The sequence below is a fragment of the Hippocampus zosterae genome, chromosome 19, assembly GCF_025434085.1.
Source record: "Hippocampus zosterae strain Florida chromosome 19, ASM2543408v3, whole genome shotgun sequence".
NCBI classification, from domain to species: domain Eukaryota; kingdom Metazoa; phylum Chordata; class Actinopteri; order Syngnathiformes; family Syngnathidae; genus Hippocampus; species Hippocampus zosterae.
The window spans coordinates 2,731,271-2,756,965 of NC_067469.1; the positions used below are offsets into that span (position 1 = coordinate 2,731,271).

The window sequence follows — 25,695 nt, forward strand, 5'->3', positions numbered from 1 at the left end:
TCGCTATGTATCTTACCTTTATTCAAGAATTATATCATTTCATGATAAAAATAAAAATCTAATTTGGCTTACAGATACATTCACTTGTCACAAATTAGTTGCGTTTCACACTTAATCCGACACCTTTCTTGCACGTTCAGCATGAGACCCCTCTTTGGGACTTTCTCAAGAGTGTTGCTCTGCGCGTACTTTTTAAAAGGCTGAAAACGGTACAAGTGGAAACCTAAGACGTCCAACTAATCTTGAGCTCTTCCTCACACTTGAAAATAGAAACTTGACTAAACTGTAAAAAAAAAAAAAAAATCAACGCAGGATTAACTAGCATGCAGGAACAACATTTGTCAATAAGCCTCGAGAACTTTGTAGGATGAGAACGGTTTGACAAAGTGATAGTCCAGGTTGCCGCAGTGAGGGCACTGCTGCACGTTGCTGTATTCAGAGAAATACTGCATACCCACACGAACATCCACCACCGGCTTCCCGCAGTGTTTACAGTTGAGGCGAGCCTGGTGGCACACAGAGGGACACGCACTTAAGTCATATCTTGCTTAAAAACAAACAAACAAACAAACACAGACACGCACAATCTACACCCAAAAATGCTAATAGATCGCAACTATCATTTTATGAGACTCAATTGTGATTTGTGATATTTATCCTTTTTCTGAGAAAAAAACAACATGACCTGGGGATTAAATGTGTAATACATTTTTTCTAAGTGTCGCCAAAAATACTCCTTACTTAGCTTACTTTAAGGCAAGGTTCAAAATATTTATTTCTTCCGCTAATTGTCTACCTAGCCTCTGATTCCAGATTTAAAAAAAAAAAATAATAACCACAACCACCAATGAGATCGCTGCAATCATAGCATGCAGATACTGTACCGCGCTCTCTCCGCAGTCTACCTGACAACAAGGTGTAGCAGCCAGGATGTCGTAAGTGTACATGGTGCCCAACTGGTGCCAGCTCCCATCCCAGCGAGACTTGCATTTGATACATACGATCTTGTGGACACCTTCTAGACAATCCACACATATGGCATAGAGGTGCATTAACCTGCCTGTGAGAGATGAAGAAGGATCATTAGTAGCCAAAAAAAAAAAACGGCTCCCGAAGAAACAAACGTTTGTCAATGACCAAATGAAATAAAATCATCCTCAAAGTTAGAACGAATTTTTACCTTGCAGGTGGCAAGGTACGTCGTACTCGATCTCATCGTGGCGTGCCGGGCTGAGGAACATGGTGCCGTCCACCAGCGGGAACTGCTCAAACACCGGCAACGCTCGGTGACAGAGCGCGCAGTTGACCACGTTCCTCTGGCTTGCGCTGAGCGTGGAAAGGATGAACCTAGAAAAGACAGGGGGAGTCCATTTCACAAGAGGTTCCACACTCGGATGAGATTTCCTTTTTTGTGGTCACTCGAAACCAGCCGAGTTGCCGTTGAAAGAATGACAACTTCCTGTTTGTCATTTGGCTCGGCTGAATGATGCTGATTGGGGCATTTTCTGGTCACGTTTTTTTGGCTACTCATCCCCCTAATAAAATTATTTCATTCATTCATCTTCCGTACCGCTTGATCCTCACCAGGGTCGCGGGGGGTGCTGGAGCCCATCCCAGCCGTCTCCGGGCAGTAGGCGGGGGACACCCTGAATCGGTTGCCAGCCAATCGCAGGGCACACAGAGACGAACAACCATCCACGCTCACACTCACACCTAGGGACAATTTAGAGTGTTCAATCAGCCTGCCATGCATATTTTTGGAATGTGGGAGGAAACCGGAGCACCCGGAGAAAACCCACGCAGGCCCGGGGAGAACATGCAAACTCCACACAGGGAGGCCAGAGCTGGAATCGAACCCGGTACATCTGCACTGTGAAGCCGACGTGCTAACCACTGGACTACCGGGCCGCCCCCCTAATAAAATATTCATTGTAAAATAAACTGGTTCTTAATAAATAAATACAATAAAAATGATTTAGTCCAGTCACTTTGGCACTTATTATTGTCGTTGAAATTGTCGCTGCGACCCGACAGTAGTACACTCTTGACTGGGGTGGAGATCTTGCACTTGCTTCTAAATAGTTTGCGCGCAAACTGTTTAGAAAACTCCAGCCGCGCGCACCGTTAAGGCTGCACTTTACGCTAGACTTGCACCGGGCACGGAAATACGTCCCTCCGCGCTCAAGAATCTTCCTAACCTGCGCAGTTCTTCTCCCTGGCCGGCCTGGGCGTCGTCCTCCATTCGAACATGGTAGGTGTTGAGTTTATGGCGAGGAATGTGAGTGAGAAGCTCCGAGAGATCCAACCTCCTCAGGAACTGCACGGGCTGAGGAAGGGGGCCGTCGCCTAAGCCGCCCGAGGCGAGTCGGTGATGAAGTGGGAGCGTGAAGGCCATCGGCAAGGGTAGAACGGCCGCCGGGTCGAGGTGGGCGATGCAACCGGAGGCTCGGCCGAGGGCTCCCCCGACCAAAAGATGCTTCCGCTGGGCGTCCATGTGCACTGCGGATTTGAGGAATTCTCCTAATTGACGGGAACCCCGAAAACCTGGACCGACTCCGCCAGGTCCGTGGACAGAAGTTGGCGAAAAGGAGAAACCGGTCGGAGGCGACTGTCCCGGGGAGTCACATGGAGACTTCAAAGGGGGCCCGAAAGGAAAGACACCTCCTGCTGCTGCTCCTGCTCCTCTCTCGACGGAGTTCTGGCGGTCCACCGACTGTCTCGGCGGCAGCTCCTGACTCGACGCTCTGTGCACCGTTTTGCCGACGCCTCCCGCTGGCTTGCTTTTCCTGGGCTCCTCAAATACGCCGTCCCCGGAGCCGGACGCCCCTCCGCAGGAGCCCGGCCTTCCGGTGCTCCTCTCGGACGGTTTCTTCTTTCGCTCGTCCTGCATGCGCTTCACCTGATACCAGTCCGTGTCTTTTTTCAGATGACCTTGGCCGCAGCGGCAGGAGCAGAACCTAAAAGCCAGGTCGTATCCTTTCTTGGTCCACATGTTCTGGCGACACTGCTTCTCATTCCACGAGCGCGCGCGGCCGATGCAGTTGAACTGGACCAGAATGGAGCTCTCCCACTCGTAGAAACACTGCAGATGCATCCAGTTTCCGTAGGGGCAGAGCTCGTGGTTGCACTGGATCCTCTGGTAGTCATCCTTCTCCAGGTCAATGGGACGGCCCAAGCTGCAGCCCAGAGGGGTTGCGCACTGGGCCTCTGAAAGATGAAACACAGAACGATATCAAATGTATTTCGGATGTACGCTGACATTTAATTCCCTGCGCAATTGTGCCCTAATTGACATTATTCACAGAGCGGCTTCTTACCATCGGATGATGGCACATCAACTACAAACACGGCTCGCACTTGCAAGGGATACTTAAAAATAGACAACCACTCATTCTAACAGATTCCATCCATCCATTAACCGAGCCGCTTATCCTCACGACGGTCGCGGGCGTGCTGGAGCCTATCCCAGTTGTCTTTGGGCAGTAGGCAGTCTGAACTGGTTGTCAGCCAATCGCAGGGCACATCTCGACATCCACCTATAGACGATTTAGTCTTCAATAAACCTTGATGCATTTTTTTGTGGGGGGGGGGGGTGTCGAGAATGCAAACTCCTGAAAGAACATTCATACCCACGACTGTGAGGCAGACACTCCCCCGTGTAGCATATCAATATAATGCAGTATTGACATTTCATTTTGTTGCTTTCAAGGACATCTCGAGATTCATTGATTCACAGTGCGTGGGCAGTTTGGACACGTGCAGTCGACACGTCACATCTAAATGTACATGCAACAAAATGCATGGGAATCGTCATTCGACTACTGAACACATTTGGGGTAGTTTGTTTTGTTGTTGTTGTGTATTTCGCCTGCTAAATCGGACCATTTTTGTATATTATTCGTTCCAAGGCGAATCACTTACTTCACGACCAACGTATTTAAAGAGACAGCAGCGGATCCTCTTTTCGGCCAACGTCAAGCAATAACCGCTTGAAGAAATGCTCTTTCTCTGCCACAATATGTGGAATGAAAAAAAAAGATTCAAAACGTAAGTAAATCGTCGGCAGATGATTAGACTTTCTGGGTCAGCTAAAGACGCACGATATACAAATCAAGCCGTTTCACACGAGGCCCCCCATTCGTCATAGAGCGTTCGTTTGCAGATCTGCGTGCAAACCCTCGAAATGCCATCGTTGAGCACGGGAGTTTTGCACGACTGGGTTTCTTTTTGCAACGAGCCCGGCCATTGTGCGGGCATGTCGCACGAGCCCAGCCGCACAGGTAGCGCAACAAGGTAGCATCCCCAAACTTGTTCACGTACGTCTGTGTCCCGTTCCCTCTCTTACCACTCGAACGCTCGCTCCCGGGTGCAGCAGCAGCAGCAGCAGCAGCAACCACGGCCGCGCCTCCTGTTGCGGCCGCGCAGGCTCCATTTTCCTGTTCATCTCCGCTACTGTTGGTGCGTTTGCTCTTCTTCCCCTTGTTGTTCTTCTGGTTGGGCATTTTTTTGTTCACCACGAGATTCCTGAGTCAAGTGTTCTGTTCGGTCGCTTTTATCAACGGCTCGTGTGAACGAAGTCTGTCATTTCTGTGGGCTCCATTTCTGTAGGGGTACGCTCGATGTTTATCGAGTCATAGGCGTGCTTTTGTCGGAGTAGTTGTCGTTGCTGGTATTATTTACCCTCTTCGTGCAGTTCTGACAGCAGCACTTATTAAGCTGCTATAACCTTTCAGAAAGAAGGCGTGCCTCTCTCTTGTTTTCATTCCTGCTCTGTCGTCGTCTTCCACCCCGTGACGTCACTGAACCCCCGGCATTGGCCAACGGCGACATTTGCCGTGTTCACGTAACCTGGGAATTCCAAAGACTTATTGCCATTTCGATTATTCGCCTCATTCATTCGTTCTCCGAAGCGATTCTAATATCCGCCCTGGACACAATTATTTTGCATATATTTTTACCGGACTGCAAGCGCATGCTCCTGCATGTAACATTTTAGCTGCCGTGAACAAAACGTGATTAAGCAGAATGACGTGAAAATGTTTTATTTACTGCAATGTAGACAGGTTATTGCCAATACAAAAGACGAAAAGATCAACACACTATACAGGAGTTATATATTAACTCACAGGCATGGATCACCATAGTATAAACAGCTTGAGGTATTGATGCTGTTCTGTGAGTACTCTCACCCTTTCTTGCTACTATACAGGTATATGTTCACGTCATTTACGCTTTGATTGACCAGTGTGTCTAGACCTAACTCGAATGACCTTTTTTTTGTCTTTACGCAGTGCTATTATCAAGGTTTTACAGTACAGTCCATTTTTACTGAAGTTCTAATTCATTTCAAGTGACAATATCTGCTCTGAGGCTGATGCTGTTTGAATACCATTCAAAAGGCATGTTGTTTGAAAAAAAAATAACAATACAATTGAGCACCTGAAACAATAGATCCACCCAGTTGACGTGAGAGCAGTAGTTGTGAATGGAACACATTGAACTTGCAGCCCAGGCTTCTGACTGTTTGCATCTTCCATATATTTTTTTTTAAATGCACACAGGTCGACGTCTTGTGATTTAGCACAACCGGCATGATCAAAAACAAGCAGTTGATCGTTTACTTTGACACCAATAGTCATTTCTCTCGTGAGGATAAAAGTGTTTCAGAAAATGAATGGATGGATTGATATGATCGTGCCTGATCTGCAAGTGTCATTGGCCCCCACAATACAAAACAAACAGTGGTAAATTGGCAAAAACTATGACTTGTTCATTCGTTATTTTATCGAGCACATTTGGTTGTTGATTTGGTCCTGAGGAAAAAGTACAAACTGATATTTTTGGTTGGTACCCTGTAGCAAGTATATGCTTACAGAATTGCACTACAGACGCATGTCCAATGTAAACACTTTGTCCATTATATGGACAGCTTTTAGGGGGAGTTTGCTTGGCAAGGAAAACAAAGACTCTGTACAAATGTCGTATAGAAATACACTTGTCTCCAGAACTTTCTGGTCTAGAATTTATCATCTGTCCATGCAAAAGTTGAGAGGTAGCATAATGGACTCGTGGAATGCATGAAACCATCACTAGCCAACATATAAGTATGTTTTGTGTGCATAATCCAGATATTCAATTGTTGATATGCACACGGGGTGCTGAATCTAACCTTCTGCACCTTTAAAACGTGCTCACTAGGATCAATTTGTCAAGTACAGTGTGCTCTAATTACTAAAGTTAGCATGGCATGCAATAAAAGTTGCTGAAAGACTGTTTTCCCAAAACAGTATATTGCTGGAATTCACCCTGAGCATTTTGTTTTAAAAAATATGCACAAGCTTCAGCGGGAAAAGCGTTACCAGTCTTGACAGCAGTTAAGCAAAAAGCCTTTCTTACAATCAAATCTGTGAGCAAACATAATCCTCGACCCAATTACGTCAATACTGTTGTATTCCAACTTTTTAAATCTTTCACTTATGCTTCCTAATTTCTTACATTTTTTTGCAGAATATACCAGATGGGTCTTTTGTGAATCTGTGTTACTTTTGTCATTACAATTCAGCCCAAAATTTCAAAGAGCCACATACAACTAATTACTCGCGAGACTGTAATCTAAAACTGTGCTTTGTTTGAGGAACCGCAGGTCATGAAAAATATCTTTACTATTTGCGGCTGTTAATTAGCCCTTGAAACAAATCTGTTGTCAAACACGGGTTTTGGTTTTGTTTGGCACACTGAAATGAAACTAACTTAAAGTGAATAAAAATGATGCCATCGCAGTTTGCTGTCGTTTCCAATTTGTGTGGTCTCGGAATGTGAATTCAAACAGTGAGCTTTGTGCATGCTAGAAGAGAACCAAAAAAAGAAAAAGCAAAAAAAAATAACAATGCTCATTCATACAGCAGCTCAATACTTGAAAAAGACACCAAAACACTTTCACCTGCAGTTGCTGTGGGCAAGAGCGACCTTATTTCTGGAGAAGGATGATGTCGACATTATCGTGGACGCCCTGCAGAAGCAACTCGCCGTCGAAGGCGACAATTTTCTTCCTCTTGGCGGCCCTCAGGGTGCCCACCAAGGCCTCGAAGATGTTGGCACAGCGGTCGTCGTTGAACAGCACTCCAAATTTTACGCTTGTTTGACCCTCAGCATCTGTGATGAATACAGAGAACTTATTTTGTTTCGGACTTCTAAGGAGCAGGATGACGAAATTGTGGCCATAATCTAGTATTTCATCAGACAGTGTATTAGCTCCTAACGAAACAATTAATAGTCCAAGAGATTTTTTTTTTTAAATTGACTGCTTTGACAAAAGAAAATGAATCCCATAATGCTGCAATGAATAATAAGAGTCTGGTCTCACTTTTGCTGCCAAGTCGTTGAATCTCCTCCACCAGTAAATTTACTTCATGAGTGACATTCATTGTTGCTCTGGGAAGGGAACTGAATTAACAAGAGACATAAACATGTTAGTAGAATTCTTAATTTCTTAGTCGTGGGGATGCTGGTCTGTAGTGTCAACCCAAGACAGATTTATTTCAACGCAGTGGGGCCTCTTGCTACAGATTTATTTCAACGCAGTGGGGCCTCTTGGAAGTAGCAAATCTTAACCAGTACTTACAACCTACAGGACTAACAATGCGGTGATGTGGGGTGGGGGGTGGGAGGTATCTCATCAAGGGGGCAAGTAAGAGCAAGATGGGTTCAGACTTCCTCATATTCTAACTCATGTGAAATGGGAGTCTACACGCACTTTGAAGATGTGGGAGATTTAGTTTTTGTTGAATTCGATTAAATTCAATACAAATGCTTCATTGGATAAATCATTCTGTGTCATAACAATGCTGTTGTAATTTGCACAAAATGCATCCAAATACAATCATGAAAGAAGAGGCAGTGCAATGACCACATGCCAACAAGCTCCAACACGAACAGGGCGGATTGAATTCAATGCGGAAGTGGGTGATCGGCGTTGCCGGCAAGCCATCACCAAACGAAGATTCTTGATTCTATTCATCTATTTCCACGAACGCGTTCTCGTTACATTGTAAACGTTAGACAGCCAAAGCTCGACAACCTTTTGATGAGAAGACGGAAAAGGATGTGGTGTCTTTTCCTTGGCAGTAGTACTATCTATCGACTGTTACCGGTGATCTGCTTACATTTTACATTCAGAGGGTGGAGTCCTGACTGTTAAAACGGATGTGAAGTGCGCTGCCTAAAATATTTTAAACGTGTCAACTCATATATACGACAGTGCATGTGATGTTTTAAGAACAACTTTTAATTTTCTTACCGGTAATTATGTCAATCACTTCTCCACGATGCGATAACGGCTGCCCAGTATTAATACTACGCTACGTTGCGTTTAAGGTAATCGTATATTCTTTCAACCTTGAACAGCATATGGGACATGGGCTGACTTTAAATTTGCACTGAAAGAGAAGTGAATACAAATTTAGTATATGAAAAAAGTAAAGAGATTCCTAATTTTGTTTCGATAGCATTTCTTATTGTTTGTTTTCCCTATTAAACAGGCACGAATCTGCCACGGATTGCCAAATTTCGCGAAGTCTGCAAACTCATCTGACGAAGGCGTCACAGCTCGTGATGCATTCAATAAACCGCTTAAGTGTGGGCAACGTGAGACGGGGAGGTGCAGCAGACTTTGATACCAATAAATTTGAATAGTGTGATAAAGTCGTGTAACAACCCTTGATATTCCAAATACTATACATTGATCTTCAGATATCTTGCATACATACATCATATTCAAAAAGACAATTTTAAAGATGAAAAGTCCTGGAGCATTTGTCATAAACATTGTCCCTGTGTTTTGGATTCCTGTATCTCATTAAATATGTTGATTCTTCTCTCACTCTAGAAGATAGTGAAATATATGAATGAAATATAGTCCATCACCTCCTCCATCCAGGACCACGAGCCCCAAAGGGCACTACACACTTTTCCAGTTGAGGACTATCGTCTCAGATTTGGAAATGCTGGATCTGATGCTAATGTAAACTAAAATAGATCTAAAATATAAGTAAACAAATGAGGGCGTTAGTTTTAAAATGGCATTTCCAGACTTGGTTTTATAGCTTTGCGCTGAGCTGCTCGTGATGAAAGCGCATGCATTAAAAAACGCAGTCAATGTCGCTACGCGTTTTGTTTTGCTGGATTCTCCCGGAAATCCGGATTGAACGGAGGAAATTGACAGCGTTAGTAGGAATGGCCGCTATGGTCACTCGAGGAAGGAACCAGAAGAGCCCGAAACTTTACTTCCAACGGGCCCGCTGAGGAGTTGAACTTTGACGAAGCGCACGAACCATTTTCTTGCAGTGGACGAAAGACGGCGTCTTTTGACGTGGTATACTTAGGATCGGCTCGCATGCTTGGATCGCCGTTACAAGTGTCGCCGAGTTAGACTGAATGTAGCCGCTAGCCAGCTGTTGGCTCCCTTGCTTGGCTGGCCCAACAAGTTAACTAAGTGAATAACTGCATTAAAGCATTCGCCGATCGCCGTTAAATGGTGATCGCCGATCGTAGCAATAACTAATATTTGGCGACAGTAGAGCGAGAAGCGTCGCGGGGTACCAGATTGTCATTGCGATTTGAGAATATAATTGGTGCTAATCTTAACGCTAGCTCCAAAGCTAGCTAAGTTGTGATCCTGAAGTATCGCCCATTTTCGGATCCTGCCCCAGCTACTGGCTTGGGGGCTAATCAACAGCTCGTCAGTCTGCTTTTAAGGTGGCATCTATAGTACGATGGAAAGTCTAACGTTGAGTGATGTCGAGCAGAAATATTACTCCGATTTGTTCGTTTACTGCGACACGGACAACACTAAAAAACTGGCTTCTTACGGGAGAGTTCTTGACCTTTTCCGGGCGGCCCAGCTCCCCAGCGAAGTTGTCATACAGGTAAGCTAGCGGGTGTTAAAGTCCTCACTTTTTTTAATGCTTTTAAAGTCCACCCGTAAATCGAGACGCAAAGCGATGATTTGGATGTTGATTAAATTTGAGCAGCTGTCAAGAGCTGAGCTGTCAGTAAAAGCTAAAGTTAGCATTCATATGTAGCAGCACTGCGCAGTGCGAGACACACCTTCTTCTGGCTAACGTTAGCGTCTCTGCTCAGCAGAGCTCCAAACATGTGTGGTGCACACTCGAAACGTCTCGGATTGTGATGGAGTGGCGCAAATGCGCGTAATGCATTCAACTAACTCTCAACTAGTTCTCACTTTTACTTCTCCATTTTTTATCAACATTGGTTTTCCCCTTCGCTTCCTTCCTGCACCCATTCTTCCTCGTCCACAAACATAATCCCAAACCGCGTGAAACCCCCCCTGCAATAAGTGAAAAATCCTCGGGTGAGATTGGTCATTAATATCTGACGTCACAGCGGTCACGCTCGGCGCTGTTCTCTTGTGTGATTGTGTGTTCAGATCACAGAGTTGTGTGGAGCCACTCGGCTGGGTCACTTTGGACGAAGCCAGTTCTACATCGCCCTAAAGCTGATTGCCATCGCCCAGTCAGGCCTGCCGCTCAGAGTAGAAAGCCTCAACTCAGGTGAGTCTTTCGTTTATGTTTGTACTTCAACCGGAAATGGCAGTAAACAGCTCGAGGGAGGCATCTGGCCTCATTTTAAAATAATTTCAAAAAACGTAAGCAAGTCAATTCTTTCAACATGAACATCCTGGAATGATTTCATAATGTGCCGGTAATAAGGAAGCATCTACACTACTTCCCCACGTCGAAGCAATCGTAACGCTCCGCTGCGATGGATGTTATTCAGAATGAATTACTGTGCCTGCAGTCAAGGACCTGCCGCTGCCCAGGTTTGTGGTGGGGAAGAATGAGGCGGAGGTGAGACACGTGGCGCTTTACCAGGACCCGGACAGTCAGGGGTTGTACCCCGCCTCCGCAGCTGCGTTAATACCAAGGCCGCCAGGCAGGGGTCACCCGAACAAGAAGGTCCCCCCCTCAGCTAGCGCCCATCCTCTCCACGAGGCAGTTCAGCCCACAGCACCGAGCGTAGAAACACAGGTGTGTACGTGGGGCGGCCACGCGTGCCTCCAATGAACATTAAAACACATCTTCAAATTGGAGCGAGTTAGCAATTTTGGGAAAAGTCTGTTTTTAAATGGCTTTTCTCTTTTAGCAGGCAGAACCCACATCCCCCGTGGTCTCCCCTCATCAGTCCCCACCCTCCTCCCCGCCTTCCTGGAGGAAACACAAACGGCAGCACAGTGGCGGAAACGCAGACAGACAACCGGTGGCGGCACCGACCGGAGTCGTGTGGACGCAATTCCGGGAGCAACAAACTGGTAATTAAACCATAATAACATTGTTTGTGAGGAAATATACTGTACGTCAGCACCCAGGGAACATACCACATGACTTGGAAACAATTGCATGGAACGATGTTGACGATTCCTTTGTGTCTGCGTTAGCTCCTGTGTCAGGTGACGGATTGTGGTCATCGCACTCGCCCCCTCTTCCGGGTCAGGAAAGTTGGGTCAGTTTCACGGCTGATACGCCGCCATCAAGCACAGTCCCCGGAGCGCACCCGTCGTCCGTACAGGTTGGAAAACTTGGATGTTGGTGGCGTAACTTTTCGTTTGCAGGAAAAAGCAAATTTAATGCTGTTGCAAGCCACGTTGTACCTAAAAAATAAACTCAGTATTAGCATATGTAGACATTTCCCTCCTTTCCAAATTTAGTGTTCAGAATGAAATCTTGATTCCAGTCATCTTCACTTTCTAAGTCACAAATAGAAGCAGCTTTTTTTTTTTTTTAACTTTTGTGATTTCACTCCCAAGACTTAAAAAGAGAGAAAAACAAAGAGTCCACTGTCTGTCACATGATGCCTTCCGCCAGGAAAGCACAACGATACGAACAACGATGGCCCCGCCAGCAGCAGCAGCAGCAGCAGCAACTACTACTGAGGTCCAGCGACAGTCCAGTGGCTACGATGATCCCTGGAAGATCACCGACGAACAGAGACAGTATTATATCAACCAGTTCAAAAGCATTCAGCCTGACCTGACTGGTTTCATACCAGGTAGCAAAACAGTAAACACAAAAAAATAAACCTTTCTGGAAGAATTTGCTGACTGAGCGATTTGTTGTCTGTCCCAGGTTCAGCAGCAAAAGAGTTCTTCACCAAGTCCAAATTGCCCATTTTAGAGCTGTCGCATATTTGGTGAGTTTTATCGCAGCAAGTAGCCTCACGGTGAGTTCTGCATGAACCAGGTGTATTTGTGTGTCTTCAGGGAGCTCTCCGACTTCGACAAAGACGGCGCGCTAACCCTGGATGAATTCTGCGCCGCGTTTCACTTGGTAGTAGCCCGGAAGAATGGCTACGATCTCCCCGAGAAGCTGCCCGAGAGCTTAATGCCAAAGCTGATTGACCTCGATGACTCAGCAGGTGGGCGGCTTCACACCGTTGCGTTTCGTCCCTTTGACCTTGGACCGCACTCGACGTCAAAAGTTTACTTTGTGCTCTCCTTCACCGGTACGCGCTTATCGCAAGCAGAAGTGCCGGAGCCAACCGCTGACGTCGGGTTCTCGGCCTCCCCCGCCGAGGTGACGCCCAACAAGTCCCCCTCCATGCCCTCGCTCAACCAGGCTTGGCCGGAGATGAACCAGAGCAACGAGGTTGCAGCACACTCGCACAACCGTTACGCTAACGTGTGCATTCTAGACGTTATAGTTTCTAATTTGTCCGCATTGATGAGGTTCGTATTAACCGCTTTGGCGCATTCAGTTGGAGTCACGAGACAATTTTTTTTTTTTCTATGGCTGCTGACGATCTCCCTTCATCTCGGGATGACTTGCCGATGGCACGCCATTGCCTCCGACCGATGATATGAATGTGTGATGTCACTGCACTGGCTGTCTTGCTGACTATTTTTTTTTTTCTCGTCTTCTCACTGTCCGTCTGTCTCCTTGCAGCAATGGGAGACGTTTAGCGAGCGCTCCTCCAGCTCACAAACTCTGACCCAATTTGACTCTAACATTGCACCAGCTGACCCTGTAAGTCGATCACTTAGCATGCATGGTTTCACCATTAATGGACAGACATTAACCCATCCTGAAATGAATTGTCTCTCTGTCTTCTACCCCCCCCCCCACCCCTCCCTCTGGCTGTGTCACTGTGTTTGGGCATGAGGTTCTTTCAAATGTATCTTTGTTTTGATCCTTGCATGCAATTGGGTCTCCTCTTTTGCTTCCGTGACCAGTTTGATTTTTGCATATTTCGGGAGTTATAGGAGTGCTTTTGCATCAGCAAGAAATAGTAAAGGCCGGTTAATCTAGTGAAGAATGCACTATTCTATGTACAGTATACGGTTTTGACGGGAATTAAAAAAAATAGTGATTTAAGAATAAATGCGTCTCTTTCTCTGTCTCCTCTCCTTCATAGGACACAGCCATCGTCCACCCTGTTCCTATCCGGATGACCCCCAGTAAGATCCACATGCAGGAGATGGAGCTCAAGAGGACTGGCAGCGGTGAGAGCCTCGTGGCCAGATGGCCTCGTTATGATACATCGGAAATAATGTCTTCAGTGTGCCTGTTTGTTTTCATTTTTACAAGATTTGCCACCGGGAGCGCTCTCCATTTAACCACTTTGTGCATTTTTTAAATGAGTTTGTAATGCAAAATGGGTGTCGCTAATGAATTCAGAAGATATACATTTGACTGAAAATAGTGTCTCTTGTACAATGATCGCTTGAAACCGAATGCGTTTGCCGACACATCTTTAGATCACAATCATCCGACCAGTCCAATACTGACCAAGCCACCAGAAGTGTCCGAAGAAGTCAAACTACCGGTGCCTGCCACCATGAAGTTTGTACCAGCAAATGCCGTAGGTCAGTCGTAAAGCTGGCGGGTTAGTTTGACGTCATTCCCCGTGTTCAAATAATATATCATTAGTTAATGATTTTTTTTTTAGGGTTGGGGGATTGAAATTCTATTCCAATTAAAAAAAAATGCTTTTTTGTTGTTGTCTCCATCCAGGTGATGGTTACAGCAGTTCTGATTCATTCACCTCTGACCAGGAGCCAGTCGCAAGACAAAGGTGACTTATAACCCCTCCCAACAAGGCGTCGGTTCATCGACAGACACACTCATGATGTATTGAATTCATCAAAGTGTCAAACATTTCAAATTAGCAAATATCAACAGTCAACTGCAAACGGAGGACCCCCGCGGATATGATTCATTGATTGATTTGGGTGTTGATTGTTTTTGTTTCCTGCGTGGTGTTTTTTGTTGCGTCCAGGTCTCAGTCGGGCGCATCTCCGGAAGCTCTGAAAGTGGTGGCGCCGCCTCCCCCTCCCCCCCGGCCTCACCCGTCCCACTCCCGCTCCTCGTCGTTGGACATGAACCGCAATTTCGCCGCAGCGTCAGCCGGCGGACAGCCGCAGCCCGCCGCCATCGCTTTCCCGCCCGCAGTGCCTCCTCGACCGCTTCCTACACAGGTGAGACGGAAAGCAAACGTCTCGGCTTCACCGATTGGCCCGGAACTACAAACCCACGCTTGGCTTCTATGCTCGCCAAAGTCATCGGTGCCGCACGCGGGACAACGCGCCGAGGCTGAGGGTGCGTCGGGAGCGGGGGCCCCACTCACCACCACGTCCCCCCAGCAGATTCCGCAGCAACCCAATTTCGCCGACTTCAGTCACTTTCAGGCCTTTGCTGCATCTGAGCAACCTTCGAGCTTGCCGGAGGTCGACAAGCACAGCGATCCTGGACAGGTGTGTGGGCGTGGATTAGGCGTTCCAGGGACTTTTTGTATGCAACCAATTGGAAAAAGTCACCTTGTCCATAACATGTCTACTTTGAGTCACCAAGACACGCAGTACTTATTTTTTTGCGGGTTGTTGCAGGGGGACAAGTCATCAGACGGAGCCGGGCCCCTGAGAACAGTCAAGAGTGACGGCCAAGCCGATGAAAGAACGACCACCGCCGGTCACTCTGTAATGCCCCACCGTCTTTTGTCTCTTTTGCTACTCTACAATTACACAGAGAAGCAATGTGAAAGGAAACAAAACTTACCCTTCATTGTTTATAGCGCCAGACAAAGCCTCATGTTTTCCTCGTTTTTGTTGTCCTTCCAGACCAAGGGTTCATCTGGCCCTTTAGCTCCTCCTCCCAAGCCTATTCGTCGCAGGTTGAAGTCTGAGGATGAGTTGCGGCCCGAGGACGAGCAGCACGGCCCACAGAAGTCCAACATCATAGCCGCCGCCATGGCTACTCAGCCCTCGATCCCCAGGTTGGCAACGTTTTGGGGTGTGTTTGTGGTGAGGCGCATCTCTGTCAACCACTGGTCCCTAACAAGAAGGTGTATTTGGGCGTGTTACGCTAACAGGTCAGTAGGGAAGGACAAAAAGGCAATACAAGCGTCGATCAGAAGAAACAAGGAAACAAACACGGTGTTGGCAAGACTAAATAGTGAACTGCAACAACAGTTGAAGGTACATCTCACACACACACACACACGCACGAGCCCTCTTGCATTTAAAAAAATTGCGACTCGGGCACAGTTTGAAACTTCCCATTGAGACAGTTTTTCCTGCGTCCCCCTTTTAAAGTCAAATACACATTTTTCCCCCCCAGGACCTACTTGAAGAGAGGATCTCTTTGGAAGTGCAGCTGGAACAGCTCAGACCTTTTTCCCACCTTTAACCATCACCAATGAGGTGGTGGTAGTTTCTCCAAAGCAAGGCTGCACCCTTGGTGGCATTCAGCCCCAGCCCACCCAACCATCCTTCCTTTCCCCCCCCTCCTTCTCATCCGCAGCGCGCACCTCCTCAAAGCCCACACTTGCTTATCGGGTGTACAGCGGAGCCAGCCGGGAGCGCCGTGAGAGCGCGAGAAGACGACGACAATGTGGCACTTTTTCAATTTTCTCCGAAGAGAGATGAACCCGTGGCCGACAGCTGAGGGGGGGGGGGGGGGGGCGTGTTGGACATTTGGCTGCAGCTACGAGTTCTGTCTGAAGAGATAACTGCTAGGCGAATGAATGCGCGTGTGAATCTGTTTTCGTTCAGTGTCTGGATGCTCGTCAACACACCCGGTCAACAGTTGAAAGAGTTGTTTAGCCAAATCTAACCAGAACATCGGACACCCGTAATCAATATTTTCAAACCGTCTATGATCACAGCCGTTGAAACATTTTCGGACTTGTCGTGGCCTCTGGGAAACTCGTGTTGGTGCGCGCTTGTTGGAATGGATTCCAATTTATGCCAAATGACTGAATTACCACTGCTGTCTCCCCTTTTATTCTGTGTTATTTTCCATCCTTTTCCCTCCCCGTCACCTCTTTTTTTTTTTTTTTCCTTTTTAAGCCCCCCTTTGATTGCACCATTCTGTTCCAGTCTCCTTTAACGCCAAAGGAGCGTTGAAGTGAATCCCAGCTCCATGAGAGGTGGCATTTATGAAGGACTCGCGATGAGAAGTTTTCCCTTTCGGCACCGGTCCAAGAGTTGATATCTCCAGTCATCTTGCCCGATGACGCACTATGCAAGTTCAGGGGCGATACGCGGGGGGGCCACAGTTTGAGCGCAGAAATAGTAGCGACTTTGTCTTTGTATCTCGGATCTTCCAGAACACAATCTACTGTAAATGCTACAAGAGGGAAGCGAATCCACATCAGTGTTTCTGCACTTTCAGACTAAATCCGTATTAGAGGGAGAAAAAAAAAAGTTATCTTAACAAGACTAGAGACCAGTTACCACAGCGTGAATGATCCCACTGCACTTTGAACTGCAAACCCTCCGTCTGGCTTTTATGAGTTACTTTTTTTTTCATCTTTTAAACTGTCAGAAGTATTAAAGTCATCAATCTATTCTAAATTGTCGCCGAGAAAAAGTGCGGTTCGTGCCATCCCAAAATAGCTTCTTGTTTAGCTGATTGTTAATTTTTATGATCACTGTGTCTATGGCCTTATTCTTAACTCTCCCTGCCTGAAGTTCAGGTTTCCATGGTGACTGACTGACCACCTTGTTGCAACAAGGCTCGCCTTTTTTTTCTTTCTTTGGTTTGTACGAATGTGTGTGTGTGTGTGTGTGTGTTAGCGTTGCCACACCTGGAGCTGATAGCTTTGAATCCCCCCTTTTCTAAAAAAAAAAAAAAAACATCATGGGATGGATTAGCGCTTGCCAGATGAAAAGCACTCGCCGTCCCGAATGGCAATCCAGGCAGAAGCAACCTGTCGGAAACAAAAAAACAAAATCTCTGGTGGGATTTTGAATGCCATTTGCTTCCAGATCTGTGTTGTACATTGTATCTGACACACACCCACCCCCCCCTTTTTTTTTGGAACTTGTGTACATTTGCATTCATTGCTGACTAACAGCGAAATAATATTCTATTTAATTCCTTCTCTCTTTGGCTGTGGGATCCTAGATGTTCAAACTGCATGGATGTACTGTATCTCTGCAGAGTCGACTAGCAGCTGTGTGGTTTTTACACAAAAAAATAAAAACGGCACAATATTTTAAAACGCCTGCTCGCCTCTCTTGACTGTCTGCAAATGAAAAACAATGCACCGTTTTAGTCAGAGCTGGCTTGCATATTTGGCAATATAGGCAAATGCCAAGTGCGCTTCAGCTTTTTTTTTTCGTTTGTTTGTTTTCTTACCAAAGAGAATCAAGAAAGAGAACAAACACAATGGCTTTGAGAAGGTTGCTTTATTATCGCTACGATCTAGCTTAAAGTGACTCGGAGCGATCCGCGACGGCACAGATGCAAAGTCAGACCATAACTATGAATGAAGAACGACACGGACAACCTGACCTTAATAATTGCTTTGAAATCTGTGACACCAGTCTTTATTTTCGTACGCGCTAAAGAGTCCGTTTCATCTGCAGGCGTTGAGAACAAACCACAAGATCAACTCTTGAAATCAAGTCAGGGCAGGTTTATGGTTGCTGTCAGCGCGAACACAGAAAGGGCCTTTCCGGACAACTGTCATCTACTAACTATATTCTCTTCCAGCAGGACAAGGAGATGTCAATACACCTGATGAGGGTTAAACGGTCGCTTTTCAGAAGCAGGACTTGGGAGGTGTTGCGGCGGAATTCAGTGAGTCGCTGCAGGGGTGGATCAAGCGGGATGTGCACAAATCCTCTATTTGGCAACGCTGGAAAAAACAAAACGGAGATGCAAATATAGCTCTCACTAGGATAATAACTACGCTAATGCTGCAACCCCCCCCCCCCCCCCCCCCCCTGCCAAAGTAGGCCACTCACACAGTGATATCCTTGTAGCGGTCCAACGCCTCCTGGGCCACCACCTCTGGGAACTTGGGGTCGTTCCAGGGGATGTCGCCCGGGACGTTCAAGTCCATGGGTGGCGATTTGAAGAGTTTGACGGACACCTTGGTGTCGGGCTGCTCGGCGTCCTCACCGGATCTCTCCACTGGATCCCCGGTGACCACCTGCGATCACAGACAAAACTTACAGACGACCCACCGTCATGGCACAAATGAACCGCCGTGCTGCGTTGACGCCCCCGAGAAATTGCGACAAGTTCTCATCGGGAGAATAATTTCGTGCATGCACCGTCTCGACTTTGAAGAAGTCATCCTTGGAGTCGGTGTGGTTCGCCAGAGACGACACCCATCCAAACTGCCTGTTGAGCAGGTCCATGACGGCGGACGTGTTGAACATGTGCTCCTCGAAGCGCTTCAGGAGAGCGTTGTAGTGCCGAGTGAAGCGCTCGGCGATGGCCAGAGCTCTCTCCAATTCTTCCTTCAGGGGACCTTCCAGAGGTTTCTTCCCGGAACAATCTGCGAAGGTAACGGGCAGTCGAACAAGTCAGTTTTTGTTATTTTGTACATTTTTAATCAGGGTTAAATAGTCGTTATTGCATGCTCGGGCGGACTCACCGACGTGTTCAATCTCTTTGCACTTCTGACACTCGTCGCGGAATTTGAGGCAGCCGGCCGAGTTGCGGCGAATCTCCCTGCAGGTTATGCTGCCGTCTCCGTAAGGTTTGGTGATGACCACGTCCTCGTTCACGCTGCCGTCTGTGAGCACGCAAAAAAAATAATAATAATAAAGCAACATCACTTTCATGTTTTAGATTCGGCAACTCATCGCCGCATGAAAGCTTTCCACCAATGCGGCGCTTTCAAACCCCGCCGGCGGTGTCGTCGTTAGAGAGCGTACCCTCGTTAGTCGGGGCGTCCGTGTCAAAGTCCATCATGGAACCAAAGGAGCCGAAGGGGTTCCTCCTGCCGATGCCCATCATGTTGGAGAACAAACCCTGGAAGCTGGGGAAGGGCTGGTGGAAGAGCGAGTGGATGCTTCGACGCCAGCGAGATGGGAAGAAATTGGGTAGGGCGAAGAGCGGCGGGTTGTACTGCACGTGATCAGCCACCTGAAAAATATTCCCCAAAATATATTTTTTTAATCAAACCTCCTCTATGACTGACGTGGCCCTTCGGTCCACTAAAAAAAAAAAAAAAAAAAGCAATCCAAGCACAAAGGTTTATGCCCCACCCTAGCGCTAAGCCTTCCCTTACCTTCATACTGTCCGAAAAAATGCCGTCCACTCCGTCGGCCATCTCCGAGTATTTGTCTTGCAACTCCCTGAACTCTTTGTTCTGACGTTGGCCTTCCTGCTCCAGCGTGTCCATCCTCTCCCCGTTGATCCAAATCGAGAAGGGAGACGTTCGGTTCAGCAAGTCTTCCAACTATGCCGAAAGCAAGAACACAATGTGAGTCATAACACGTGTGTGTGTGAGTGTGTGTGTGGGGTGTGGGGTGTGGGGGGGGGGGGTTAGAATCAGCAGATATGACCTCATTCATGCATTTAATACAGATTACAATGTACACCAGAATGTGAGCTGTATTTATTTAAAAAAATAAAAAATAAGCGAATGACTGTAGGCGCCATAATCTTGTGTTATTCTTTATATGACATCTCACCTGGCGGCCCACCATCCCAGACCCACTGCTACACGTGCGGGAGTAGTACTTGACGCAGGTTTTCTTCAGACATGGCTTACATTCCTCCCACAGGGCCTTCATGGTCTCATTACAGACCTCCTCCTGCTCCTGGAGCTTGGTCTCCATCTCCTGAGCGGCCAACATGGCCTCCTGCGACAACACAACAATGTGGGTTGAGGTCAGGGCTCTGCGGGTTTTTCCACACTCCCTGGTCCTTGATGGACAGAACTACGGCGCTCCCTAGCCTCGTTGTGATTCCGTTTCATAAAATTGCTTAGACGCAATCGTACCAGGGAACTATTTTGACGTGAGGGGATTGTAGAAAATATTCTGAAAAGATGAAGAATTACGATTGAGGAGGATCTGTACCTCTTTCTTCTGTTTGGTTTTCTCCAACTCATCCAAAACCTTTTTGTGATCCTGTGAAGATTTCTGCATCATATTCTTCATTTCTTTGACTCCACTGATGGCATTCTCAATCTGTACATTCAAGTATTTCTCTCCCTCCTGGGAGATCTCTGCAGAGAGAGGGAGGGGACGGGGGGGGGGGGGGGGGGGGGCACTTGAGCATGAATTTATAGGTACCGTATATTCTGGTATCCCACTTTGAATAAAGCGAAGAAAATCTGACATATGGCTAAAGGATCTTACGTTTCAAATGTTCACTGGTGGGGGGGACTATGCAGGTGGCGCAGGCCAGAAAAAGAGCCACCACAGCCAGCGACTTGGACCCCTTCCTCATCTTCATCATCATCATCATCAACATCCTTTCCGACTCTTACAGGGCCAGCAGGCGATGATGAGAAATGCTGTCGATGATAAAAACAAAAACACAGTTGAGATGAGATCTCGTGTCAGAGGTCACCTTACTGAGGTTTCATGTTGTTGTAATGACGCGTTATAGACTCTAGATGGCTCTACATGTTGCAAAAATGCCACACTGATGGGTCCCAAAACGAAACTGTTTTCAGGCATTCTGTTTTCCTTTTGTGGTGTTATAATATCAGTGTTATTCCAAGAATGAGGGACGCACACTGCCCCCGTATTGCACCCTTGAGGCCAATAAGGCCACAGAACAAGGCCCGTTCCGCCAACGCATCGCTTCGATAAGGACTGTTTTGACTCCCGCGAATTGAACCCGCTCCAAATAGCCTTGAGGGGTCACACAAAGCTTTGGCAAAGCACAGCAACTGAGCTCTGTGATGGCAATGGAAGGAAGTAGAATAGGAATCTTAATTGAGCTGCAATGTAGAATGCAAACAAGTTTACATTAATGTTGGGCTATAAACTTTCATATTAAAAAAAAAAAAAAGCATCATGTGCCCGCACACTGACCTTGGTTCAGCGTTTTGTGTGACTTTCACCAAGTGTGACTTTCCGCTGGACGTTGCATAACATGAGCGGGCCAGCTCCTTCTCTTGTTTATCCGTTTCTGCTGACGTACGATCGGTCTGCTCTGCTGACCCTTTATTCTCCCTCTTCAAACACACACTCGGGTGACCTTTCTCAAGAGGGAAATCCTCAAGTGGACACAGTCCCTCCGGTCAACCGCTCCATTCATTCAGGGCAACGAGTGTGTTTGGTTTGACGGACGATTGATTCGATGAACTCTCCTTCTGAATGAATTTGTGAGTCAACGTTTTCAGCATTTGAGAATGTTTGCGCATCTCTCGTCTCTGCTGCGAGCAGGTTCGGAACACCATTAGGGCTGCGCATCTCTGTGGCGGCGCATGAGCTGGACAATGAGGTTAATCGCTTCATTACGTTACACTTTTAATGAGGTGAAATCATCCAGGCTGGGTGAGCCTGGAGGTGCAGGGGAGGGGGTGAAATGGGCGGCGCGGGGGGGGGGGGGGGGGGGGATGCCAACAAAGGCAGCCAAAGTGTGGGAGAGTTAAACAGAGACGGGTGACAGAGAAAAGGGGGATGACTCACAATTCCGAGGCCGACCCATGGGATTAAAAATAAAGGCTGCGCGCCGTGACGGTGCTGACACAACTCACAGATTGCAAATCCAGATCAAGGCCATGCATGCTTGATGGCTTGTTTGAAGACTTGAATTGCATAAAACACAAAGACTAAGATATCGTAATGTTATTGGCGAGGTCATTCAAAACATCGGCACAAGATAAGATTTCACTGACAATGTCAGATGGATGTATTATTGTGGCGCATATTTTTACGTTACCAATCTTATTGTAGTTCTTTCAAAACACGAGAACGTATGAAAATGTACAATCTATTTGCTCACCTACTTATTTGGAGTCTGTACTGTATGTCGATACAATACCGATACTGTATCGGTATTGTATCGACATACAGTACAGACTTGATCTACTTGAATCCACTTGTTCTGATCCAGAGATGGAGGTCACGCCCATGAGTAAGCAAAATAAACAAGTCATTAGTTCAACCATCTGGTCCCCAGAGTGCCGCATCAGAACGGGTCCCACTGCTTGTCACCTGATACAATTAACCACACCCGAACCCTGACATAAACCATTCAAGACATAATATAACGAACGTGTTTTAACATTGCAGCAAGTCTGGAACCCCCGCAGCTACTTGCTCTCATGTTAATGTGCAAATAGCCAAAGTGTTTACTTTGCGAGCTGTTGTTGTTGTTGTTGCAGGCGGGCCAAAATAAAAGCAGCTGCTACTCACCTATGAGTATCTTCTTCAGGGCCCAGGAGGTCTGAAGCTGCTTCGCATCCTTGCTGCTCCTATTTATACTGCAGCAGATAAAACTGGGACATGTAAACACGTGACTCATCAGACCGTTATCGAACTGCTACCTTTCATACTGGGAAAGGTTTCCGGCGATTCCCTTCAAAATAAAAGTGTGGTCATGGTGTCTTGTATGGTGTCATTGTATAAAAAAAAGACAAATAATGAACAGATGAGCTAGGTCATTCGTTGACGAAATGTGCATGTGTAGAATATCTAATAAAATATCATACAGACCAACATTTTATGAACCTGTTTCATTTCCCACCCCCTTAACATTTCTTTCATTTCCATATAACTGAAATGGTTATTTTGAAAGTCTGAATGCAATTCCATATTGTTCGTTTGTCTACTTCCATATTGTTCGTTTGTCTACTTTACATCAAAGCGTCTGCGGACTTTTCGAGAAATGTCGTAATTTATTGGCAGTGCGAGACAGAAATGTGCACAAACATTGGATTCGTGCCGTTCATGACGACGGTGACTCAACGCATAATCGTACAACCAGCTCCTTTCCCAAAAGTTGAATGAAAACCACAAACCACAATCGTTTGTCGACGAAAATAACTGCAATGAAAGAAGTGAATGTGGTGCACCGAAACACAATCAACAATAACATCGATTTTTAAAATACAAAGGAGACTTTTGACTATTTAGGCATTTGCTAAGGGAAGGGAATGATGCGCATGTTCCAGTAAATTCCGCCTCTGCGTATCACACTTGGATGAACAACTTTCAAACTTGTTTTTCGTGTGCGGAACCTGCACTTTAGAACTGGGTGTTATTGACAAACGTGACGCTAGATGTCAGCAACGCTTAACTCTGAAACAGTCCTGACCAATGCTTTAAGGTTAGGTTTAAAGCATTGGTCTTTACAGTTTATCTCAGGAGTGGGCAAACTTTTGTGCTCAAGCCCGATATTTGATATTTTTTAAGAGAAAATGGGCCAGGTGAGGCACATGTTTGGGTACAAAAACGCCTTGTTGTGCTTTACTTGCTCATTGGGTCGAATGTGGCCCCCGCAGCTATAATTTGTCAACTCCCGATTTGCAACAATACTGTCAGGTCTCCATTTGTGCACCTGAGACAAAAGGTAACTTTAATCCCTGCCGCCAGTCTTACAATGACATGCATGTGTGTCTCGAACGGCGAGAGTTGGAAGCGGCATAGAAGCTGAAACACATCTGGACTTTGCATTTAAGTGTCGCTGGCTTGCCAGCCACAGATCCGGTGTGACTAAACAGAAAATTTGTTGCATGACCCGTTGCTAAGTGTTGTTTTGCTCCATTTTTGTGGGTAGGTGTTGTGTGCGTGTATGAAAGGGTCCAGATGGTTCACAGAGGCAGTGCATTTATGCAATCAGAAAATTGGGGCTATTTACACAGCTTTTAAGGTTAAGGCAGTGGATTTCTCCACTGTTATTACCCTGGCCTAGGACCTGCTTTTTCCTTTTGCAGCTCAGCACCTTCGAAAGAAACTGAAAATGAACATGACAACTGTGAACGGGAATATGGCACAATTCAATATTTCAAATGCACACATTTGTTAAACGTATGAGAGCTTGTTTAAATGCTGCAGGAAGTTCTGTCCGATACTTTTTTTTTTACAACCAGTCCACAACCCATTTTGGGGTCCTGGCTCCCTAGTTGAGAATCACTGCTCTAGAGGGGGTGTTTGTCCAACTGGCCGACCACTGAACTGAAATAGTCTCCATGGTTGTTGATGAGGGTCTAAGGAGAACTAGCTTAACCGATGGCACGAATTTCAACACAAATGTCTTAATGAGTCACCTCTGGCACAAGGTGCAATTATCACAGGCTTAATAGGCCCCCTGGGTGATATTGACTGAGCCCCCACTGATTGGCTCCAGATGGACTTTAAAAAAAACAAAAAAACATCTGGACTGATTCTGGTATCAATTTAGCTTCAGCTTTATGTCGAGTGACATGCATGAGCGTGTTTGCGTCGGAATGTGCACTGATTTAGAAACGCGGCATGATATAATTCTTCATGATCAAAGGACAGCTGAGAGATATTTGTCACTGGATACGTTTCTGCCGTGCAGAATGCAGCCCGAGGCCTCAGCACAATTCAGCGATGTCGACGTCACCCGAAAAGGACGTTGAACTGAAAAACAATTGGCTACGGTCCCTGCAGAGAATGTCCTCGAGGGCATTCATGCTTTGCTTCGTTAAAATGTTTTCTTGAATAGTTTTTGCCCGAGTTAGACGACTGCAACTGCAGATTTGTGGCGATCTCCTTTAGCACATTTTTGGGAACATTTAAAGGAACAATTTAAAGCATCATTTTTTTTTTGTGGATCAGTCCGCACACCTCACGTGTTAAGCTAACACCTCAACGGGTGTCGGTTACAGTGCACAGCAGCGGCTCGCAAACGTTTTGACGTGTGAGAGGTACTCGCACGACACTTTAAACACTTGCAGGGGTTCCGATAAATCTATGAGTATTTCTTTTTATTTGACTCTAGTCAGCAATGGTATGTGTGTCTCCTTCTCTATGGGTCTTCAATGTTCAAAGATGCTTGGAACATGACTAGACGTTACACCATGCTGATAATATTGTCATTTTTTTTGGGGGGGGGGGGTGATTTTCTAATCGCACCTGCTGTCAATTTTTGGGACTGCACTCTGGAGGTCCGCAAAATGAGAAGAGTGCCAGATTGGAATTATGACTCTGGTTATGTGCAGGTGTTCCCTTTGAGATATTTTCTAGTGTTACTTTGTACTCATGTATTCAAGGTGCTCATTCCTGTCATGTCCAAACATTTGTTAGTCATTAACTGCCGCAAAAGACAGGGACCCTCCCCTTTTTTACCCCTTGCTTTTTTTTTTTTGGTCCCAGTTCCAGGCCCTCCCTCATGTTTCCAGTTTCTTTGTTTCCCTCTCTCACTCTCTCGTTTTTCTTCTTTCTTGCTTCCTCCCTCCCTCCCTCTGAAAGTTGCCCATGGACTCATTCTGGTAAGGTTTTAGTCTCCTCAGGCT

General features: G+C 46.4%; 4 protein-coding genes across 16 annotated transcripts; 1 reads left to right on the plus strand and 3 right to left on the minus strand.

Moving 5' to 3' along the window:
* heca (hdc homolog, cell cycle regulator) lies at positions 1 to 4,870 on the minus strand. Of its 2 annotated transcripts, none has more exons than XM_052053313.1 (5): positions 4,346 to 4,870; positions 2,199 to 3,207; positions 1,181 to 1,347; positions 906 to 1,060; positions 1 to 506 (listed from the first exon to the last, which is right to left on the minus strand). In XM_052053313.1, the coding sequence occupies exons 1-5, from the start codon at positions 4,500 to 4,502 to the stop codon at positions 342 to 344; spliced, it is 1,653 nt and encodes a 550-aa protein (XP_051909273.1). In that variant the 5' UTR covers positions 4,503 to 4,870; the 3' UTR covers positions 1 to 341. The 2 variants fall into 2 exon arrangements, with proteins under 2 accessions (XP_051909273.1, XP_051909272.1); XM_052053312.1 differs by having other exon boundaries at positions 885 to 1,060.
* A 148-nt stretch (positions 4,871 to 5,018) lies between these two features.
* abracl (ABRA C-terminal like) lies at positions 5,019 to 8,566 on the minus strand. Of its 4 annotated transcripts, none has more exons than XM_052053325.1 (4): positions 8,297 to 8,566; positions 7,364 to 7,431; positions 6,941 to 7,152; positions 5,019 to 6,844 (listed from the first exon to the last, which is right to left on the minus strand). In XM_052053325.1, the coding sequence occupies exons 2-3, from the start codon at positions 7,422 to 7,424 to the stop codon at positions 6,968 to 6,970; spliced, it is 246 nt and encodes an 81-aa protein (XP_051909285.1). In that variant the 5' UTR covers positions 7,425 to 7,431; positions 8,297 to 8,566; the 3' UTR covers positions 5,019 to 6,844; positions 6,941 to 6,967. The 4 variants fall into 4 exon arrangements, with proteins under 4 accessions (XP_051909285.1, XP_051909284.1, XP_051909286.1 ...); XM_052053324.1 differs by having other exon boundaries at positions 7,364 to 7,443; positions 8,297 to 8,549; XM_052053326.1 differs by lacking the exon at positions 8,297 to 8,566 and adding an exon at positions 8,078 to 8,135 and having other exon boundaries at positions 7,364 to 7,443.
* A 402-nt stretch (positions 8,567 to 8,968) lies between these two features.
* reps1 (RALBP1 associated Eps domain containing 1) lies at positions 8,969 to 17,518 on the plus strand. 7 transcript variants are annotated; one of them, XM_052053306.1, is made up of 19 exons: positions 8,970 to 9,923; positions 10,445 to 10,568; positions 10,816 to 11,045; positions 11,164 to 11,326; positions 11,453 to 11,583; positions 11,880 to 12,063; positions 12,141 to 12,204; positions 12,275 to 12,429; positions 12,535 to 12,659; positions 12,957 to 13,037; positions 13,426 to 13,513; positions 13,769 to 13,876; positions 14,025 to 14,085; positions 14,290 to 14,488; positions 14,570 to 14,764; positions 14,897 to 14,986; positions 15,128 to 15,282; positions 15,379 to 15,484; positions 15,627 to 17,518. In XM_052053306.1, the coding sequence occupies exons 1-19, from the start codon at positions 9,771 to 9,773 to the stop codon at positions 15,693 to 15,695; spliced, it is 2,481 nt and encodes an 826-aa protein (XP_051909266.1). In that variant the 5' UTR covers positions 8,970 to 9,770; the 3' UTR covers positions 15,696 to 17,518. The 7 variants fall into 7 exon arrangements, with proteins under 7 accessions (XP_051909263.1, XP_051909266.1, XP_051909268.1 ...); XM_052053304.1 differs by having other exon boundaries at positions 8,976 to 9,923; positions 11,161 to 11,326; XM_052053307.1 differs by having other exon boundaries at positions 8,986 to 9,923; positions 12,538 to 12,659.
* A 290-nt stretch (positions 17,519 to 17,808) lies between these two features.
* Positions 17,809 to 22,717, minus strand: clu (clusterin). 3 transcript variants are annotated; one of them, XM_052053315.1, is made up of 10 exons: positions 22,631 to 22,717; positions 20,618 to 20,775; positions 20,336 to 20,484; positions 19,946 to 20,116; positions 19,540 to 19,710; positions 19,184 to 19,394; positions 18,901 to 19,041; positions 18,575 to 18,801; positions 18,263 to 18,450; positions 17,809 to 18,153 (listed from the first exon to the last, which is right to left on the minus strand). In XM_052053315.1, the coding sequence occupies exons 2-10, from the start codon at positions 20,730 to 20,732 to the stop codon at positions 18,141 to 18,143; spliced, it is 1,386 nt and encodes a 461-aa protein (XP_051909275.1). In that variant the 5' UTR covers positions 20,733 to 20,775; positions 22,631 to 22,717; the 3' UTR covers positions 17,809 to 18,140. The 3 variants fall into 3 exon arrangements, with proteins under 3 accessions (XP_051909275.1, XP_051909276.1, XP_051909277.1); XM_052053316.1 differs by lacking the exon at positions 22,631 to 22,717 and adding an exon at positions 22,218 to 22,240; XM_052053317.1 differs by lacking the exon at positions 22,631 to 22,717 and adding an exon at positions 21,302 to 21,467.
* Between the last annotated feature and the right edge of the window lie 2,978 nt (positions 22,718 to 25,695).

Excerpts from the sequence above, each read along its gene's own strand:
- heca (XM_052053312.1), bottom strand. The coding sequence starts at position 4,502 with ATGCCCAACCAGAAGAACAACAAGGGGAAGAAGAGCAAACGCACCAAC. Across the intron at positions 1,061-1,180 it reads CGTACCTTGCCACCTGCAAG|GCAGGTTAATGCACCTCTAT; the intron begins GTAAAAATTCGT and ends CATCTCTCACAG. Across the intron at positions 507-884 it reads TAGACTGCGGAGAGAGCGCG|GCTCGCCTCAACTGTAAACA; the intron begins GTACAGTATCTG and ends GTGTGCCACCAG.
- abracl (XM_052053325.1), bottom strand. The coding sequence starts at position 7,424 with ATGAATGTCACTCATGAAGTAAATTTACTGGTGGAGGAGATTCAACGA. Across the intron at positions 7,153-7,363 it reads TCAACGACTTGGCAGCAAAA|ATGCTGAGGGTCAAACAAGC; the intron begins GTGAGACCAGAC and ends TATTCATCACAG.
- reps1 (XM_052053303.1), top strand. The coding sequence starts at position 9,771 with ATGGAAAGTCTAACGTTGAGTGATGTCGAGCAGAAATATTACTCCGAT. Across the intron at positions 11,046-11,160 it reads CACCGAGCGTAGAAACACAG|CAGGCAGAACCCACATCCCC; the intron begins GTGTGTACGTGG and ends TTTCTCTTTTAG. Across the intron at positions 14,489-14,569 it reads CTCGACCGCTTCCTACACAG|TCATCGGTGCCGCACGCGGG; the intron begins GTGAGACGGAAA and ends TGCTCGCCAAAG.
- clu (XM_052053315.1), bottom strand. The coding sequence starts at position 20,732 with ATGTTGATGATGATGATGATGAAGATGAGGAAGGGGTCCAAGTCGCTG. Across the intron at positions 19,395-19,539 it reads TTTTTTCGGACAGTATGAAG|GTGGCTGATCACGTGCAGTA; the intron begins GTAAGGGAAGGC and ends AATATTTTTCAG. Across the intron at positions 18,802-18,900 it reads CAAAGAGATTGAACACGTCG|ATTGTTCCGGGAAGAAACCT; the intron begins GTGAGTCCGCCC and ends TTACCTTCGCAG.